We start from the raw sequence: 19,788 nt of genomic DNA on the forward strand, positions 1-19,788 counted from the left end.
CGAACTCTTCCAGTACGGGACAGACATGGCATTTGCATGGATGCCAGGGATAGAGGGAAAGATCTGGAGGAGGCCAGCAGCCTATTTGTTCAGACCAGAAACACCAGTCAACGAACTAGAAGGAAAGGTGGTTCCAGTGGACATTGAGAGCATTATAGCAACAGCTGATTACATTGCTGTACATGCCCAAGACAGAGAATGAAGAGCATGGAGGGCAGTGATAGCACTAGCAGAAGGATGTAGGCTCACCCAGGTGTCAGATGAGGAGCTGTTCTCAGAAGAAAAGGAGGAAGGTGAAATGGTGTTTATGATGAGTGTGTAAATATGGCTAAGAGTGGCATACAAACAAGTGGCACAGAAAATGGCAATGGCACTTGAGGCACCCACATCCACCCCAGTTCCCTTCTTTAAGGAGGATATGACAAAGGTACCCACATCATTATGGACTACTAGCCTCTATGACGTGGGGTGCATTAAAGGTATAGGGGGGTAAGGATAAAATTGAAAAAAGGTGCAATACTCCCCAGAGTGAAACAGTACCCACTATCAAAAGAGGCAGATGAGGGCATATATGAAACCATAACGGCCCTCATAGATAATGGCATATTGGTCCCCTCAGAATCACCATGTAACACGGCTGTATACCCAGTGCGCAAGGCTAGAGGGGGGTCTTGGCGCTTCATACGGGATCTCAGGCCCTTGAACAACATAGTAGAAGCAGAATACCCCATAGCCGCAAACCCGGCCACGATATTGTGTGGCATTCCAGCGGAAGCATCACGATTTACAGTGATCGACCTTAAAAATGCTTTTTTCTCAATACCATTGCACCCAGACTCACAAGATCTGACAAGCTTCACTTACAGAAACACAAAGTGGAAACACACCAGATTACCACAAGGGTACTGCGAATCACCCTCAATATTCAACAGAGTAATACAGATGGATTTGGGTAACATTGAAGTGGAAAGCACAGTGTTGCAGTATGTCGACGACATAATAATTTGCAATACAAACGAAAGAACATGCAGAGAGGACTCATTAAAGATGCTGATAATATTGGCTGAAAAAGGTTACAAGGTAGATATGGAAAAGTTACAGTACTGTCAAGAACAGGTACTTTACATTGGTCAGCTCATATCCCAACATGGAAGAAAGATTGCACCACAAAGGGCACAGGCCATTTCAAAAACGCTAATCCCACAAACAGTGAGGGAACTGCAGCAGTTCCTGGGTCTGTGCAACTACTGTAGAGCATGGGTATTTGATTACAGCTCATACATAGGACCCCTGCTTGAGGGGTTAAAGGAAGCTAATAAAGGGGAGAAAAAGTTGGGGTGGACAATGGAAATGAAAGAGGCCTTTGATGAACTGAAAGATGCGATATCAACTGCTCCGGTACTGGCAACCCCAGACTATGAGCGACAATTCTTTATATTTTCATATTGCGACTCAGCAGTAATGAAAGCAGTGTTGGCTCAAAAAACAAGCATGGGCTACAAACCAGTAGCATTTTACAGTGGCCACTTAGATCCTGTGATGTTAGGTCATTTCCCTTGCGAACAAGGTCTCGCCGCAGCTGCTTTTGCGGTAGAAAAAGCATCAGCAATAACCATGGGGTGCCCAACTACACTGTTTGTGGAACATGCACTATTTGCAATATTGAATAAACCTAAGTCCACCCTAACCACGCAAAGGGCATCAGGTTATGAGATCATCTTATCCAGAGCTGAACTATCAATTGTTAGATGTAGCACGGTCAACCCTGCAAGGTTCCTAGCAGAAGTACTTGAGGAAGGAGATTATGCCCACGATTGTACGCAAATAACTGAAACGTACTCATGTACTAGAAAGATTGAAGAAAACGCACTAGAGGGAGGTGAGCTCCTGTTCATTGATGGGTCATCAACTATCGACCAAAGGGATGGTATAAGGAGGACTGGGGCAGCAGTGGTAAAAATGATGGAGGTACCGGTGTGTGTGGCAATGAAATGTGTACAATTACCACAGCATTACTCCGCTCAAGCAGCAGAATTAATTGCACTGATTTTGGCGTTGAGGGAAAGCTTTGACAAACGAGTGACCATATATTCCGACAGCGCATATGTTACGTCCACTGTCCACTCAGGGCTGTAGAAATGGAGAAGAAGAGGGTTTAGGAGAGCTGATGGCACTCCAGTGCAACATGCCCTCCTATTGGCTGAACTAATTGATGCAATAAATGACCCCCAAGAATTAGCTTTGGTCAAATGCACCGCACACACCAATGGTGAAGACCACATTTCAAAAGGGAATGCAGCAGCAGACGCACATGTGAAGTATGCTGCATATTTTGGTGAGATATGGAACCCCGCAGAGTCAGAGAGAGGGAGAGGGAGGGGAATGGCTAAGGAGATGTTGATAAGAGAAGGGTACACCCATCTCCCAGCCACACAGATTATGGAGCTACAAGCGGCTGCACCAATGGCCGAAAAGGAAATATGGCTAAAAAGAGGATGCACAATGTCACCAACCGACGCACTATGGTGCCAGAGTGACACTGGGAAGATTGTAATACCACTGGCACTATTGAACACCGCCCTGAGCCAACTACACCACCCAGCCCACACAGGCAAGGAAGTAATTGCAGCACGAATTAGGGAAGACTGGTTCTGCCCCGAGTTAAATTCTCATGTGTCAAATTTCATCAGCAATTGTCTCACATGTCAACAGTTTACGGCCGGTCACACTCTGAAGGTGATAAGAGGTACTATACCCCGGCCAGAGGGACCCTTCTGACATCTCCATATTGACTATGTTGATATGATCAACGTATGTCAAGGAAATAGGTATATGATTGTAGTAGTATGCCCATTCTCGAGGTGGATTGAAGCAGGGCCCTGTTCACACCCAGATGCATTTAGAGCAGCTAAATTCCTAGTGAGGGAGGTCTTCCCCAGGTGGGGAGTGTGCGAAGTACTGCGGTCAGACAATGGCCCACATTTCGCAAACGAAATGTTCCAGCACATCACATCCTTACTGAACATCAAGCATAAATTTGCATGTGCATACCACCCACAGGCCAACGGTATATGTGAACGCCTGAATGGCCTATTAAAGGAGGCAATTGCAAAAATACAGCAAACAACAAAGAAGAGTTGGTTGTATTGCCTTCCATTAGCCCTATTTGAGCTAAGGAATAGACCAGGTTCCGACCACCACCTCACCCCTCACGAGGTGGTTACCGGACGTCAAATGGGCCTTCCCTAACGCCAACATCAAGAGCATTTACTGACCACGAGAGTACTGCAGATGTCCTTGGTGATGAAATGTACCAATATGTGTCTTCTCTGATTACTAGTGTAGTGTTTGTGTCTCAACAGCTCGAGCGCACGCGGGGCGGGTCTAACAGCGATCAACAAGAAGGCGCGGATAAAGAATTGAAAAAAGGAAAGACTGTGCAAGGTTGCTAAAGGTGACCACGTACTACTTCGCAATTTCAACAGGAAGTGGAACAGTCCACGCTTCACAGGCCCCCATCTGGTAGAGGAGGTATCAACGAGAGCAGTAAAGCTACAGGACAAATGTGCCTGAAACCACCTGCATGACGTAAAGATCTACAAACTCCAGACCCGCCCCAGCGCCACCGACAGGGCCACTGAAAGAACAGCAGCAGCGTCACCAACGGAGGAAGAGACTTCTACCCCAACTAACGGCCTAAGTGTCCCCATACCCTGCCACCCCCCAGATTCCCCAGAGACAACTACTAGAAAAGAAAGGGGTGATCCCCATACCGCCCACCCCATGGTTACACGATCAAAGGGTAAAGAGACTTCCGCCAGTTGAGCTCCAAACCCTCTGCCCATTGACCCCCTACCCACTGTAGTAATAACTGAACTGAAGGACATTGTTTTGCACATATACACATGTAAACACCTGAATGTTCTCTTTCTTTTCTCTCGCACATGCAGGTACAGCGTATTATTGTACTGTTAAGAAAGTAGATAACTAACCAATTCACTGCCCAGGAGTAGATGGTACCCTCAGACGATAATTACCTGGGAGAATTGTCACACCAATTTGTATATGAAATAAAACGGCCAACGTACCTGAAAAGAAGGAGGGTACGTGTCTACTACACAGCATTCCTCTTGGCCATAGAACACTCAATGCCCCACCTCCAAGCATACTTGCCTGCCCTAAGAGATAGATCGCTTAGATTTGTGTGGGAACAGCTCTTCGCCTGGGCACTGAATGACTACTTGATAGGGAGAGCTTAATAACAATAACTAACTTTAATAACGAGCATATTAAGAATTTTCAGGCGGGCAACTGTAACGTCGCAAGAATAAGCTGCCGGACTGCAGCAAGGTAAGAGCAAAATGCCGGTGAAATTAGCATCTGTAATAAAATTGATAGGGATTTTAATGATCACCGGGTTCTTGGCTGCCTCTTTATGGCAGTACAGCTATGCTATTGATATTATTGCTGTACCCAAACCTAATGCACCCCCACCCCCAGCTGCAACAGGTGTTACGTCAGGTGGTACTAGTAAAATCCCACACAAGAAAAATAGAGTTAAACGCAGCACATACTCAGATAATAAAGGTATTGACAACTACATACAAGATTCAGCACACACCTCAAACAACATATGGTACCAACACATGACCCACATAGGTAAACAGACAACAGAAGACAGCTGCTACGTTTGCTCATTGATTCCATACGCCATGAGCGCTTCTCGAACATGTGTTGTCACGGAGATAGATGAAAAAATAGCACGATGTATAATATACCTGGCACTGTTCCAGACGAAGGAAGATTTCAAGGGACAGTGGTGCATCTGGTGTGGAAAACACGAGATACATATCCATATGAAAACAACTTCCTCAAGACTTATTTGAGTTACCACAAGAGCAGTTTACATGCTGAAGGATTCAAATACATAACAAGTGGTCCTGAAAAAGGAGAAACAAAGAAAGTAACACTGCAGTACCTACCATGTGATTGGTACGCCACTGAAGTCCCTGGTAAAAACGGATGTTGGGAAAGACCACTGGTGATAATAACAGGGAAGGTGTACATGAACAACAAATGGGACATAGGAGTGGTTGGCAGCAACATGGTAACAAGAGAAAATATTTCAACTATTGATGGACACAACCATAGATGTTGGATGACTTGGGTCAAGTACGTACCCATGCTCACGTGGATGGAAAAGGATGAAGACCCAATAACAATACTGCCGCTAACTGCGCCTAAGGTATGCTACCAACATAAAGGAGAAGTGGACGTAGGATACAACACCAACTGTGAAAGCGTGATGGAGTTACCTGAGGGAAGAGCTGGAACAGCAGTAGTAATGGACCATTACTGGGCCTGTGGAGACAAGGCATACCACACACTGCCCCCTCTGTGGAATGGTGTATGCACAATAGTACACGTTAATGTACCATCACTAGTGGTACCCCAGAAACATGTCAATATGGCGAACTTCCCCAAAATGGATGAAGGGAACAAAAGGAAGAAGAGATCTGTACAACCTCAGAAGGGGCCAGAGAACAAAGCCAACGGCAATAATACTGTCCTGAATAGAAAGAAAAGACAAGGAGAACCTCTGACAGGAAATTACCCGTGGGGAAGGTCGGAAACAGCACTCACTTCAATTCCACCAGAACACAGACTATTCAGCAGAGCAGCAATGTTCTTCTCCTCAATAATACATCCGGGACTACAGGCTTACGCAAACGCAAAATGGCTCCAGATAACTAGGTGGGAACTAATGATGACAATTAACTCTACAGTGAATGGATTCAACGCAATAAAAGAGGAACTGCGAGCTGTGAGGATGGTAGCGCTTCAGAACAGATATGTACTGGACCTCCTCACAGCAATGGAAGGAGGAGTTTGTGCTAAGATAGGACAATCATGCTGCACATTCATCCCTGCCAACGATGCTGACAATGGTACACTGACAGAAGCAGTTTTACAATTGACCCAGATGCACTCAAAAATGATGGATGAAAGTAAAGGTGTGAAAAAGGATGAGAGCTGGTTTTCAATATTATGGTCATGGATGCCATCTTGGCTGTCAGATGGACTGAAGATTATAGTTGGATGTACTATTTTGGCTGGAGCTACACTGATCATAATAAGATTTTGGAAGGCCCGCAAGGCACGCACCACAGACGAGATGATCGAAATGGTTGGTATGCACCTCTTGATGCCAACAGATGACGGCAAACACACAGGCACGATAATAAAAGAGAGAGAGAAGTTGCGCAAACAAATTATCACCAACCACCTGGACCCACCATCTGTAAAGCTCGAAAACCCAAGAAACCCAAAGAGCTACATAGGGAAATGGGTATACTGCACTCCTGGAGGAACCTGTGAATATATGTATTGGTCATTTGAAGACCATGTTAACCACTATGGACATTTGGGAGGAATAACTAAAATATGGATAGTAAGAGGAGATAAAGAAAAGGATATGTTTGTGGTCATCAAGTCGACCAGAGGGGGGACTGAAGTGGGAGAATGGAAGAACAGGCTCCCGCCCTTCCCCTCTCGCGCTTGGCCTAGAGGATCACGGCCCAGACACCCGCCACGAGAGGAGTTTGCCCATCTACCAGACGACCAAATACCCTGGTACAGGAACATACGGATGTGCCCACCAGCCTGCCCTGCACATGCTGACACCTGTGGCATGGATGGACTCGACTGAACCATCCAGCACTAAATCAACACGTCGTTAGAGATGCCATGACGACCTAGCCAACGGTCAGCACACCTGTGCGAACATGCACACCGGACACTCCCACACCAATCCACACGAAGAATATAGTCAGTGCTATGACGTAGGCGACAGACATACTCACGGACGTGCATCTTTATTATTTTCCACATAGGCTCTCAAAATGCAGAAACGCAAGACGCATCATGAACTTATCTAAAAAGGCTTGCTCACGCTTCTTCTAAGAACCATGTACCATAATGAAGAATATAACGAAGACACGATACTGATGATAGGGCAATATGATACCGTAACCTAAAGCGCTCTGCATCAAACGGTTCCACCTATGCACTAGGCCCAAGTAGGTCGCAAGCAAAATCTTCCATGAACATTGAATGAGCAAGAGCTCGGTTGCTGACCCTGCAGAACGAGCCCGGCGAAAGCACACCGCCAAGGGCACGATGTTGCAATCTCGCACGCCGCGAGCCAACGCCAAGGTCGCACCTGCAAGATAAACCAGGCACACAGTGGGAAAAACAATATTAATTGTGCTGAATTCTGCCTCAAACACGGTTCCACCTCACGTGACAAAGCCAAACCTGACAGAATGCCAAGCCCAGGAGGAAGGAGACGCCTGAATCCCACGTTTTAAGACACAGGAAGATACAATTAAAAGACTCATTGGACATCTGCAGCAGTGGGAGTAGTCGACCTCCCAACATATGAATAAATCCTCACATTGTTTACACCTACCCATAGTAAAACATTGTTGCAAATGACAGGTGCACCGCGAGCTGGGAACAGCGATAGTCCCAGACTGGGAGGCTCGCGAGTGGACCAATCAGAACATGGGGCTCTTATCATTGACGCCATTAACATTGACCAATCCTCAGAGGTCTTCATGTAACAATTTTCATGTATAAAATTGAAGGGACAGCCCAAGTATATCACCTGACTAACCCTCAACCACTAATACCGTTCTCTATATGTATGCTATACTAACCCTACCACTCGAGTAACCAATCCAGAGTGGAAGTAGGTTTTTTGTTAAACTTTGTAAGGTGACGCAAGTAGCGCGTCATACTAAGGTAAAAAGGGCCTGCGAGCCCCACGATTGTGTGTGTGTCAGGACGGACGCGTTTGCTCCTTGACCCATCCCTGCCGTTTTGTCTAATAAACAGCAGAGTCACCTTGCTTCTTGCGTGTGTCTCATACTCTATCTCTTTTGGGATATACGGGAGGAGTTGGGGCCTCCCTGCCCGGAGGTCTGCGGACGGCCCGGCCGACCCCGGCAGAATTTCCCCCCGACAACTATATCAGATATTAGGGGCAAGGAAGACATTGAAGATAGTGATGATAGGCAGTGAGTTTCTTGCACGATATATTTAGGGGAGTGAGCATCCCAGTGAAATAATAAGCGACTATCCACCACAATTCACCAGCATAGAGATAGACACTTATGGGGACGAGAAGGACATCAAATAGAAGTCCATGGCAGTGTTTCATCCAGAGATGCAACTGGGTTGTTATGGGAACGGTTGAACAGGCCCTTCATTCCTAGGGCAGCTAATGAGATGTTTTGGGGTCTATGGTCAGTGCCAAAAGCAGTCATGGGAACGTTGCCCTTCTGCATAAAGTGGGAATGGGAAGTCAATTCCAAGTTGATCCACCTTGGGAAAGTGCCGTGTCCAAGAAAGAGCATGTGGGCTCGAACCACCTGAGCGAGTAAATGCTGGGAGTGCAAGAGAGGTAAAAAGCCAATTGTGACAAATGTACCCAAACAAGAAAGGGAAGATTACAAAATTGGATTTGAAGCAAGGAAAACAATGGGACTTAAGGCCAGTAAAGGCATTTCAAAGTTCTTAAACCCCATGGTATTGACATACGTTTTTCCTAATCCACCAGGGTGGTAGGATGATCTATAGGGAACAGCCAAAGAGTGGTGAGGTGGAAGGGAAGGGACGCTGACCACACATGAATCCATAGGAATAATAGCCAGGACAGGAGGCATGTGAGATGTAGTGCATGGGCGGTGATGCATGGAGGAGTGCATGGAGTGATCACAACATGGAGCATTTACCAGTACATGCAGCAGAGTGGGGTAACACCCGCCTATCACCTGTGAGGAAAATGCCTATCACACTTATGAATTTTATGGCAAAACACACTGGTATATTGTTACCCCTTTCGCTGAGCGTTGCTGTGAAGAGGTGGGGTGTGTGGTGATTGTACATCCCAATTGATTGATACATGTTACTGGTGGCAGGAGGGAGGCATGTTGGGATCCTTCTGACTCTGCTTTGTAGAGAGAGACATGATTCCCTGAATTGGGGATGAATCGGATATTGCGGCCTGTGCTCAGCCCTTGATCTCTCATTGTTCCACTTGCCAGACCTAAATCTTCCTTATTCACTTTCAGGCTGGTCTCCCTGACAGAAGTGAGAAAACCAGTCGAGGAAATGAGAGCCTCTGCTTAACAGGTGCTCCTTTGTCCTGCCATCACTTTAAAAGATGTTGCCAAACTCGAAGACTTCTGTGAATCTAGCAGCCTTTTCCATGACAATCAATCTAGATTCCATGCAAACAAAGGCTGTGAATCCACTCTCCTCTTCATGAAGGATAAACCTCTTTAGTGCCTGGATAGCAACTGCCCAGCTGTCCTAATCCACTGAACTTACTTATGGCTTTCGATACTGTTGACTGTGCCGCCATGTTAGACCACATGAAAAAGAAATGTAATCTTAAAGAGTGCCCTTGGGTGGATTTTATCCTGCCTCTAGGGCAGAGGCATCCAGATCAGGTCAGCACCTTTTCTTTTAAAGCCCATAATTTACAATTGAGGGCTCTCCACAAGACTACACACTCTCCCCATGGCTCTTCAACGTGTACCTACAACCCCTAGTGAAGCTGATTGCCTCTTTTCCCTGTGCCTTCCAGAATTATGTAGAGGACACAAAAATTGCCTTCAAGTCGTGTGGGAATCCCTCTATGACTTCCAGCTCAATCGCATCCTGCCTCTCCAGTATCTAAAATTAAAGGACGGAGAACAACCTCTGCCTCAATGGAAAACAGAAATCATGCAAATGGGCTCAGCTATCCCACCTGCCCTGCCTTTAAACTCGCCCTTTCTACTGCCCATCTCTTCATTGACCCCAGAGGCAAGGTACCTGTGGGTCATTTCCAATCGCTCTATTTCCTTCCACTCCACAGGTGCTTGAACTATCTGAGAAGTCTAATTTCTATCTTCAAACACTCAAACAAATCCACCCTTTTATCTCACAAGGGAGAAGTAATGAGGGATCTCATCTTTTTGAGGATTTTTATTGAGCAAACTTTACCTCAGCTTCCCTAGGTCTCTCCTCTACTAGGTGCAGATCTTACAGAGTAAGGCAGTAAGGGTTATCCTAGGACTGCAGCCCAGCGACCACATAATGCCTGCCTTGAAATCCCTCCATTAGCACCCAGTTGAAGCTAGGATCACCTTCAAATCTCTTTGCTTCATTAATTGAGCCTAATGGGTCTGAGGCACTGTGCAACCTGTGACGAATCAACTTTCGGGGCACCAGTGGTCCAGGGATGAATACCGGTTTCTAAACCATCAATCAGCCCCACACCTCTAGTACACCAGAAGGGATCCGAACATATTGGAAACATAAGTAAATTATAAACCTCCTTGTCCAATGTTGGTAAGGTGTACTGAACGGCAGGCTTATCTCTGCAAGGTCTTGAATGGTTGGTTAGTTGCAACACAGTGAAAATACCCTTATTACCCAGTGATAAAAGGGACTGTCCAGTCAAGGTTGTATACACATATTTACTTTATTATTATTACAACAGACAGTTCTAGCACACAACAAAATACAAATCACCCTGTAAAGGAACACAGAGGACAGAGAGTTTCACGAAGGAAAGGGATGCACTCTAGATACTGACAGGAGAGTAGTTGGTAAAGCAATCAGTCTTAACTGTTTAAGGTTATTTGGTTTCAGCACCAAGGGAGCAAGGGTTCATACATGTCACTAAGGGCTTTCGGAGAAGGACCAGGGGGACAGAACCACAATGTAACTGGTGCTTGAGATGATCTTGATGCTCAACAGAGTCAAGTCGGTTCCAGGGCACCTTGCAGCTTCTGCGACAGAGTTCAAGATGGGAGACAGCTGCGTGTATCAGGTGACAGGCAGTTCGGCAAGCGAGGCAGGACGGACGGATTCAGGCTGACCTACATGGTGGCTCATGGTCAAGAATCGTAGTCTCTGTGCTGGTTGGCGGATCTGGAATGCTGGTAGAGGCCTCTCGGGTGGCTTAAGTGACTGCAGCGTGACAACAGTCAGTGAGGCAGCAGGGCAAGCTTCGATGGCTCGACTGTCTCAAAAGTGTCCTTAAAAGATGGACACTGGTTGATGCTTGATGTGGCACTTCTCCTAGCTTCTCAACAGGGCTTGTGTCATCCTTTACAGTGGACAACCCAAAGATGAGGAGAGTGTTTGCAGGCAACAGCCTTGTCCTTTGTTCAGAGACTCTCTGGCACTTCCCACCTAGGCAGCTTGCTGGCAGAACCTAGCAGGGCATGCTGTGTGCTGGCTGGGTACCGGTTCTGGAGCTGCTGGATGGGTCATCTAAGTCGGGCATCCGATATCTCCCTCTATTCCCTGGGAGATTTTGTGGGGATGGATCTTGCTTCACTCTTGGAAATCCTGGCCTTCCTTCAATGGGGGAAACTCCAAGGCAGACTGTACCTTCAGCTAGGGTCCAAATGAGTGCTTCTTCTTACTCTTTTCAAAGTCGTTGGATGATCTGCTAAGTGAGGGGCTGAGCCCTCTTTTAAAGCCAAATGGCCCGCAGTGATTGGTGCAGGCTAAGCCTACCTTAATGAACCAATCCTGGGCCCCCCTACCAATCTTGCATGAGGTCATAAGCAAAGTGTTTTGCAACAGGAAAGGTAAGGGGTGACAGAATGTAATACTAAGTCCCACCCATCTTCCTGTCTGTTCTGGATCAAAGTGTCTCTGTGGTTAATTGAGCTCTCTGTGACTCCTGATCAAAGCACAGGTCTCTCTTGAAGTTTGTGGCGAGAACAGACGTTCTGTCTCCATCAAATCACATACTTCAACCCTCTGAAAGGGGGTTCCCTGCAGGGGTTGGCTACTGTAAACAGTTGTCCCAAACATGACATTCACTGTCATTCATACAAAGGGGTGGGAGCTAGCTTCAAGCTGACACATTGCATATCAAAAAGGTGTTGGTGTTTCCTGCCCGTTGTTAGTTCTGTTTACAGGCCTTTTCGCAGGCCTGCTTCAATTAACTTTCATCAGTATGCACTGCCACCAGCAGAACTTAAAAAATAGAACAGGGTGGATCCATGGAGCCTTTGATATTTTAATTTGCTGCCCATGGCCGGAGGAAGGTGCTGCCTTCCCCCTTTAGAGATGCTTTGATGAACCCATGGCTGTCACATTCCAGCTAAATGTGAGAGGAAAGACTGTGCCCGTAGGCTGTGTCCCACCACAGTACACATGGCTATGTGTTTGTTGTGTGGTGAGCAGAGGAAAATGTGTGCAGATTAGCTCCAACATTTTCTAAGGTTGATCTCTCATCATTCATTTTCATTATGAAACTTCAACAACAACAAAAAACAGACAAGCTCACACTCCCTGTGCATATAGTCAAATACCTCACACAATCTCAGGAGAAAGTGTCCATGCACTGCCACATCAGGCTCTTGATATTTGCCTCCTCCAGTTCCCTGAATGTCTGGTGTTCAGAGAGGCAGTAGCTTGGCAGCAGGCCTTGGGGTGCTCTTGGGTCCAGCTGCCTACCACAAGCTCCAGACCACATCAGATCCGAAGGGGGCCACCTTCATTTTAGAAAGGATCTCAAAACTTCCATTTCTTTTGTTAAGAACATCTTGGTGCTTCTCTCCTTTGGCTCTTGGTCACCATTCTTTCCTGTGGTCTTCGATGCTGTGTCTCTCTGTTGACTATAAAAGCCTTTGCCATCTGCCACTACACGGTATTCTGAATGCACATTCAGAAAAAAACTGTGCTCAGTCCCTGTTTCTTTCTTTGTCAAATCCTTAAGAGGATCCTTCCTAATATGACGACCCCTGATAAAGTGATTGTGGGCAATGCACTGACGTCATCCACCCTAAACTGCAGTAAGAGCACCAACTGTGCTTCTATTCACTCCGTATCCCTTTGTGCGATGCAAAATCCTGTGACATGTTCCCTGATACACCTCAAAAGAATGACCACATCTCCTTGGCCTGAGCTGTCCTGCATAGGATGACTGTCATCAAGCCTGAGCTGCCCTTAACCTGAGCTGTCCTGCATGGGATGACTGTCATCAAGCCTGAGCTGGCCCTGGCCTGAGCTGTCCTGCATGGGATGACTGTCATCAAGCCTGAGCTGCCCCTGGCCTGAGCTGTCCTGCATGGGATGACTGTCATCAAGCCTGAGCTGCCCCTGGCCTGAGCTGTCCTGCATGGGATGACTGTCATCAAGCCTGAGCTGCCCCTAACCTGAGCTGGCCTGCATGGGATGACTGTCATCAAGCCTGAGCTGCCCCTAACCTGAGCTCTCCTACATGGGATGACTGTCATCAAGCCTGAGCTGGCCCTGGCCTGAGCTGTCCTGCATGACTGTCATCAAGCCTGAGCTGTCCCTAACCTGAGCTCTCCTGCATGGGATGACTGTCATCAAGCCTGAGCTGGCCCTGGCCTGAGCTGTCCTGCATGGGATAACTGTCATCAAGCCTGAGCTGTCCCTAACCTGAGCTGTCCTGCATGGGATAACTGTCATCAAGCCTGAGCTGCCCTTAACCTGAGCTGTCCTGCATGGGATGACTGTCATCAAGCCGGAGCTGCCCCTGGCCTGAGCTGTCCTGCATGGGATGACTGTCATCAAGCCTGAGCTGCCCCTGGCCTGAGCTGTCCTGCATGGGATGACTGTCATCAAGCCTGAGCTGCCCCTAACCTGAGCTCTCCTGCATGGGATGACTGTCATCAAGCCTGAGCTGGCCCTGGCCTGAGCTGTCCTGCATGGGATGACTGTCATCAACCCTGAGCTGCCCCTAACCTGAGCTGGCCTGCATGGGATGACTGTCATCAAGCCTGAGCTGCCCCTAACCTGAGCTCTCCTTCATGGGATGACTGTCATCAAGCCTGAGCTGGCCCTGGCCTGAGCTGTCCTGCATGGGATGACTGTCATCAAGCCTGAGCTGCCCCTAACCTGAGCTCTCCTGCATGGGATGACTGTCATCAAGCCTGAGCTGCCCCTGGCCTGAGCTGTCCTGCATGGGATGACTGTCATCAAGCCTGAGCTGCCCCTGGCCTGAGCTGTCCTGCATGGGATGACTGTCATCAAGCCTGAGCTGCCCCTGGCCTGAGCTGTCCTGCATGGATGACTGTCATCAAGCCTGAGCTGCCCCTAACCTGAGCTGGCCTGCATGGGATGACTGTCATCAAGCCTGAGCTGCCCCTAACCTGAGCTCTCCTGCATGGGATGACTGTCATCAAGCCTGAGCTGCCCCTAACCTGAGCTCTCCTACATGGGATGACTGTCATCAAGCCTGAGCTGGCCCTGGCCTGAGCTGTCCTGCATGACTGTCATCAAGCCTGAGCTGTCCCTAACCTGAGTTCTCCTGCATGGGATGACTGTCATCAAGCCTGAGCTGGCCCTGGCCTGAGCTGTCCTGCATGGGATAACTGTCATCAAGCCTGAGCTGCCCCTAACCTGAGCTGTCCTGCATGGGATAACTGTCATCAAGCCTGAGCTGCCCTTAACCTGAGCTGTCCTGCATGGGATGACTGTCATCAAGCCGGAGCTGCCCCTGGCCTGAGCTGTCCTGCATGGGATGACTGTCATCAAGCCTGAGCTGCCCCTGGCCTGAGCTGTCCTGCATGGGATGACTGTCATCAAGCCTGAGCTGCCCCTAACCTGAGCTCTCCTGCATGGGATGACTGTCATCAAGCCTGAGCTGGCCCTGGCCTGAGCTGTCCTGCATGGGATGACTGTCATCAACCCTGAGCTGCCCCTAACCTGAGCTGGCCTGCATGGGATGACTGTCATCAAGCCTGAGCTGCCCCTAACCTGAGCTCTCCTTCATGGGATGACTGTCATCAAGCCTGAGCTGGCCCTGGCCTGAGCTGTCCTGCATGGGATGACTGTCATCAAGCCTGAGCTGCCCCTAACCTGAGCTCTCCTGCATGGGATGACTGTCATCAAGCATGAGCTGCCCCAGGCCTGAGCTGTCCTGCATGGGATGACTGTCATCAAGCCTGAGCTGCCCCTGGCCTGAGCTGTCCTGCATGGGATGACTGTCATCAAGCCTGAGCTGCCCCTGGCCTGAGCTGTCCTGCATGGATGACTGTCATCAAGCCTGAGCTGCCCCTAACCTGAGCTGGCCTGCATGGGATGACTGTCATCAAGCCTGAGCTGCCCCTAACCTGAGCTCTCCTGCATGGGATGACTGTCATCAAGCCTGAGCTGGCCCTGGCCTGAGCTGTCCTGCATGGGATGACTGTCATGAAGCCTGAGCTGGCCCTGGCCTGAGCTGTCCTGCATGGGATGACTGTAATCAAGCCTGAGCTGCCCCTAACCTGAGCTCTCCAGCATGGGATGACTGTCATCAAGCCTGAGCTGCCCTTAACCTGAGCTGTCCTGCATGGGATGACTGTCATCAAGCCGGAGCTGCCCATGGCCTGAGCTGTCCTGCATGGGATGACTGTCATCAAGCCTGAGCTGCCCCTGGCCTGAGCTGTCCTGCATGGGATGACTGTCATCAAGCCTGAGCTGCCCCTAACCTGAGCTCTCCTGCATGGGATGACTGTCATCAAGCCTGAGCTGGCCCTGGCCTGAGCTGTCCTGCATGACTGTCATCAAGCCTGAGCTGCCCCTAACCTGAGCTCTCCTGCATGGGATGACTGTTATCAAGCCTGAGATGGCCCTGGCCTGAGCTGTCCTGCATGGGATGACTGTCATCAAGCCTGAGCTGCCCCTAACCTGAGCTGTCCTGCATGGGATGACTGTCATCAAGCCTGAGCTGCCCTTAACCTGAGCTGTCCTGCATGGGATGACTGTCATCAAGCCGGAGCTGCCCCTGGCCTGAGCTGTCCTGCATGGGATGACTGTCATCAAGCCTGAGCTGCCCCTGGCCTGAGCTGTCCTGCATGGGATGACTGTCATCAAGCCTGAGCTGCCCCTAACCTGAGCTGGCCTGCATGGGATGACTGTCATCAAGCCTGAGCTGCCCCTAACCTGAGCTCTCCTGCATGGGATGACTGTCATCAAGCCTGAGCTGGACCTGGCCTGAGCTGTCCTGCATGGGATGACTGTCATCAAGCCTGATCTGCCCCTAACCTGAGCTCTCCTGCATGGGATGACTGTCATCAAGCCTGAGCTGGCCCTGGCCTGAGCTGTCCTGCATGGGATGACTGTCATCAAGCCTGAGCTGCCCCTAACCTGAGCTGTCCTGCATGGGATGCCTGTCATCAAGCCTGAGCTGCCCTTAACCTGAGCTGTCCTGCATGGGATGACTGTCATCAAGCCTGAGCTGCCCCTAACCTGAGCTGGCCTGCATGGGATGACTGTCATCAAGCCTGAGCTGCCCCTAACCTGAGCTCTCCTGCATGGGATGTCTGCCATCAAGCCTGAGCTGGCCCTGGCCTGAGCTGTCCTGCATGGGATGACTGTCATCAAGCCTGAGCTGCCCCTAACCTGAGCTCTCCTGCATGGGATGACTGTCATCAAGCCTGAGCTGCCCCTGGCCTGAGCTGTCCTGCATGGGATGACTGTCATCAAGCCTGAGCTGCCCCTAACCTGAGCTGGCCTGCATGGGATGACTGTCATCAAGCCTGAGCTGCCCCTAACCTGAGCTCTCCTGCATGGGATGACTGTCATCAAGCCTGAGCTGGACCTGGCCTGAGCTGTCCTGCATGGGATGACTGTCATCAAGCCTGATCTGCCCCTAACCTGAGCTCTCCTGCATGGGATGACTGTCATCAAGCCTGAGCTGGCCCTGGCCTGAGCTGTCCTGCATGGGATGACTGTCATCAAGCCTGATCTGCCCCTAACCTGAGCTGTCCTGCATGGGATGCTTGTCATCAAGCCTGAGCTGCCCTTAACCTGAGCTGTCCTGCATGGGATGACTGTTATCAAGCCGGAGCTGCCCCTGGCCTGAGCTGTCCTGCATGGGATGACTGTCATCAAGCCTGAGCTGCCCCTGGCCTGAGCTGTCCTGCATGGGATGACTGTCATCAAGCCTGAGCTGCCCCTAACCTGAGCTGGCCTGCATGGGATGACTGTCATCAAGCCTGAGCTGCCCCTAACCTGAGCTCTCCTGCATGGGATGACTGTCATCAAGCCTGAGCTGCTCCTGGCCTGAGCTGTCCTGCATGGGATGACTGTCATCAAGCCTGAGCTGCCCCTAACCTGAGCTCTCCTGCATGGGATGACTGTCATCAAGCCTGAGCTGCCCCTAACCTGAGCTCTCCTGCATGGGATGACTGTCATCAAGCCTGAGCTGCCCTTAACCTGAGCTGTCCTGCATGGGATGACTGTCATCAAGCCTGAGCTGCCCCTAACCTGAGCTCTCCTGCATGGGATGACTGTCATCAAGCCTGAGCTGGACCTGGCCTGAGCTGTCCTGCATGGGATGACTGTCATCAAGCCTGATCTGCCCCTAACCTGAGCTCTCCTGCATGGGATGACTGTCATCAAGCCTGAGCTGGCCCTGGCCTGAGCTGTCCTGCATGGGATGACTGTCATCAAGCCTGATCTGCCCCTAACCTGAGCTGTCCTGCATGGGATGCCTGTCATCAAGCCTGAGCTGCCCTTAACCTGAGCTGTCCTGCATGGGATGACTGTCATCAAGCCGGAGCTGCCCCTGGCCTGAGCTGTCCTGCATGGGATGACTGTCATCAAGCCTGAGCTGCCCCTGGCCTGAGCTGTCCTGCATGGGATGACTGTCATCAAGCCTGAGCTGCCCCTAACCTGAGCTGGCCTGCATGGGATGACTGTCATCAAGCCTGAGCTGCCCCTAACCTGAGCTCTCCTGCATGGGATGACTGTCATCAAGCCTGAGCTGCTCCTGGCCTGAGCTGTCCTGCATGGGATGACTGTCATCAAGTAGGTTTCCAATTCATGGTCATTAGCATCTCCCACTGCTCCAACGCAACATATGCCTTTACAGGTCTCCAGAGGCCCTGTCAGCACCTCCCTGAGCACGGTCCAGCGGACATGCTTTCATCCTTCTGGCCTCAAGGCCCAGAAACCGGCTCAGACCCGAGAAATAGCCAGCCTTATGTTAAAGAAATCATTACCCATTGGCCATCGTAGCACTCCGGAGAGTCTAATCATTATAAATGATAACACAAACAATACTAAAACAAATAATGATAATAACAATAAAAATAAGTCTTCGTCCATGTGCAATGTTTCGTGGAAATAGTTAGTACATTTGATGCACAGTCCTGGAAGCCTTTTGCCCATTTTTCTTCACACAAAGAGACAAGCTGGTTTTGTTCAGAAAATCATCCACAAACTTAAGTTTCTTTCTATCTTCCCCCTCCTGGTTGTTTCTCTTAACTAGTAATTCAGAAATCATTTATAAAAACCATTCGATAATACGTTTGCCGAGAGAGGTGCTTTGGTACGTGTTTTTTTACCTAATTGGAAGCATACTACACTTAATAACTTTAAAAACAACTCACTTGACATCCAGTTTGGAATGCTTGCGGGGTAATCCAGTCTTCGAGCATCCGCAGAATGGACGCACCCTGGGTGAGAAGAAAGACAAGCGTTAAGATCTTGGTTTGCAGCTAAAAAACATTTGCCAGTTACAAAGTACATAACGTGCTGTTGCTAGGCTGCACAAGTTGCGGGGACTACACAGGGAGTGCTCCCAGGATAGGACGAGAACGTTAGAGGAGAGGACAGCAGAACTAACTCAATTTCACTCTCACCTGTGTAAAAGTGATTTGAATAATCGAGCAACGGCAACGAGATGCACGGGGCGATTGCAGATAATTAGGCGGGTGCACGAAGCAAAACAACTCTCAGTCTCGGATGGTAAGGGGGGCCTTCCTTGGACTGAAAGATATGTTCAATGGTCATAACGGGAACATGTCTTTCTTCACTAACCAATTGGGACTTGAGCCAGGAGTGTAACTAGCCTAAAATTCCAGGGCGGCCCAACTCTTCAAATGTTGAGAGAGGGGCTAATTTCAGAGACTTTGTAGAGGGCCGGACTTACTTATGTGGTGGCAACGGGCATTTAACTTCTTTACACGTTCTAATTTGCCTGGTTCAGCTTCAGTGCTAGAAGTAGTTAACTCTCTCCTTCCCGCCTGAAACCACCACTTAAGGACTGCTCTGAGAATAAGCTGTGCCCTGCCCCCTTATCCTTCTATCAAGCCCTGGTCAATGGCCCGGCTCTTGTCAGGTGCGAGATCTGGCATCAGATATCTTGCCAGATCTTGGACCCTGCTTGCCTCAGCCCTGACAAGGCTCTATGAGTCCCCAGCTTCGCAGAGGGAAGCTGGGGGCTAAGTGTTCTAATCCGTGCTGTCCTCCTTTCTCCAGCCATCATTCGCGCAATTGCATGCTATCTTTGCTTAACCTGTTTCATTCTTCTGGCTGGAAGGGACACCACAGCAATCAATGGATCATGTCTATCACTGGGGTGGGAGCCATAACTGTTAAAAGCAGGGTTTCTACATGCTGGGCACACTAATATTTTCCAAATGTGCATCTAACAGTTTCATAGAAATATTATAAAAAATTCCAGACTGAAAAATGGTGCTTAAACATGCATTCACTTATTTTCTTTGATGAATGTGAATGTGTTTCTTTTTTTGTTGGACTACCACACAAATACCCTGTAATTGTTGTGCCGCTTCCTTTGTGTTTTGTCACAGGTTATTTGTAAAGATGCTAAATGTTTGTCAAACTGATTAATCACACATAAATTCTTCTGTTGTGCTGACAGCAGTTATTAGTAAATTAAACTGTGGGTCCATGGGTGCCAACTGTTGATTTTCACTACAGGGTCAGAAATACCCCCACCTCCGCCAG

At 49.1% G+C, this 19,788-nt stretch overlaps 1 protein-coding gene across 1 annotated transcript in view; it reads right to left on the minus strand.

Annotated features, from left to right (window-relative positions):
• Nucleotides 1–19,788, minus strand: part of ENPEP (glutamyl aminopeptidase) — a 441,170-nt gene that overhangs the window by 173,493 nt on the left and 247,889 nt on the right. Inside the window, exon 8 of the mRNA XM_069630729.1 lies at nucleotides 18,426–18,491. Within this exon, the coding sequence (XP_069486830.1) occupies nucleotides 18,426–18,491 (66 nt within the window). The remainder of the gene's footprint in view (nucleotides 1–18,425; nucleotides 18,492–19,788) is intronic.

This window comes from Ambystoma mexicanum, chromosome 6q, assembly GCF_040938575.1.
Source record: "Ambystoma mexicanum isolate Mex_15411 chromosome 6q, UKY_AmexF1_1, whole genome shotgun sequence".
NCBI classification, from domain to species: domain Eukaryota; kingdom Metazoa; phylum Chordata; class Amphibia; order Caudata; family Ambystomatidae; genus Ambystoma; species Ambystoma mexicanum.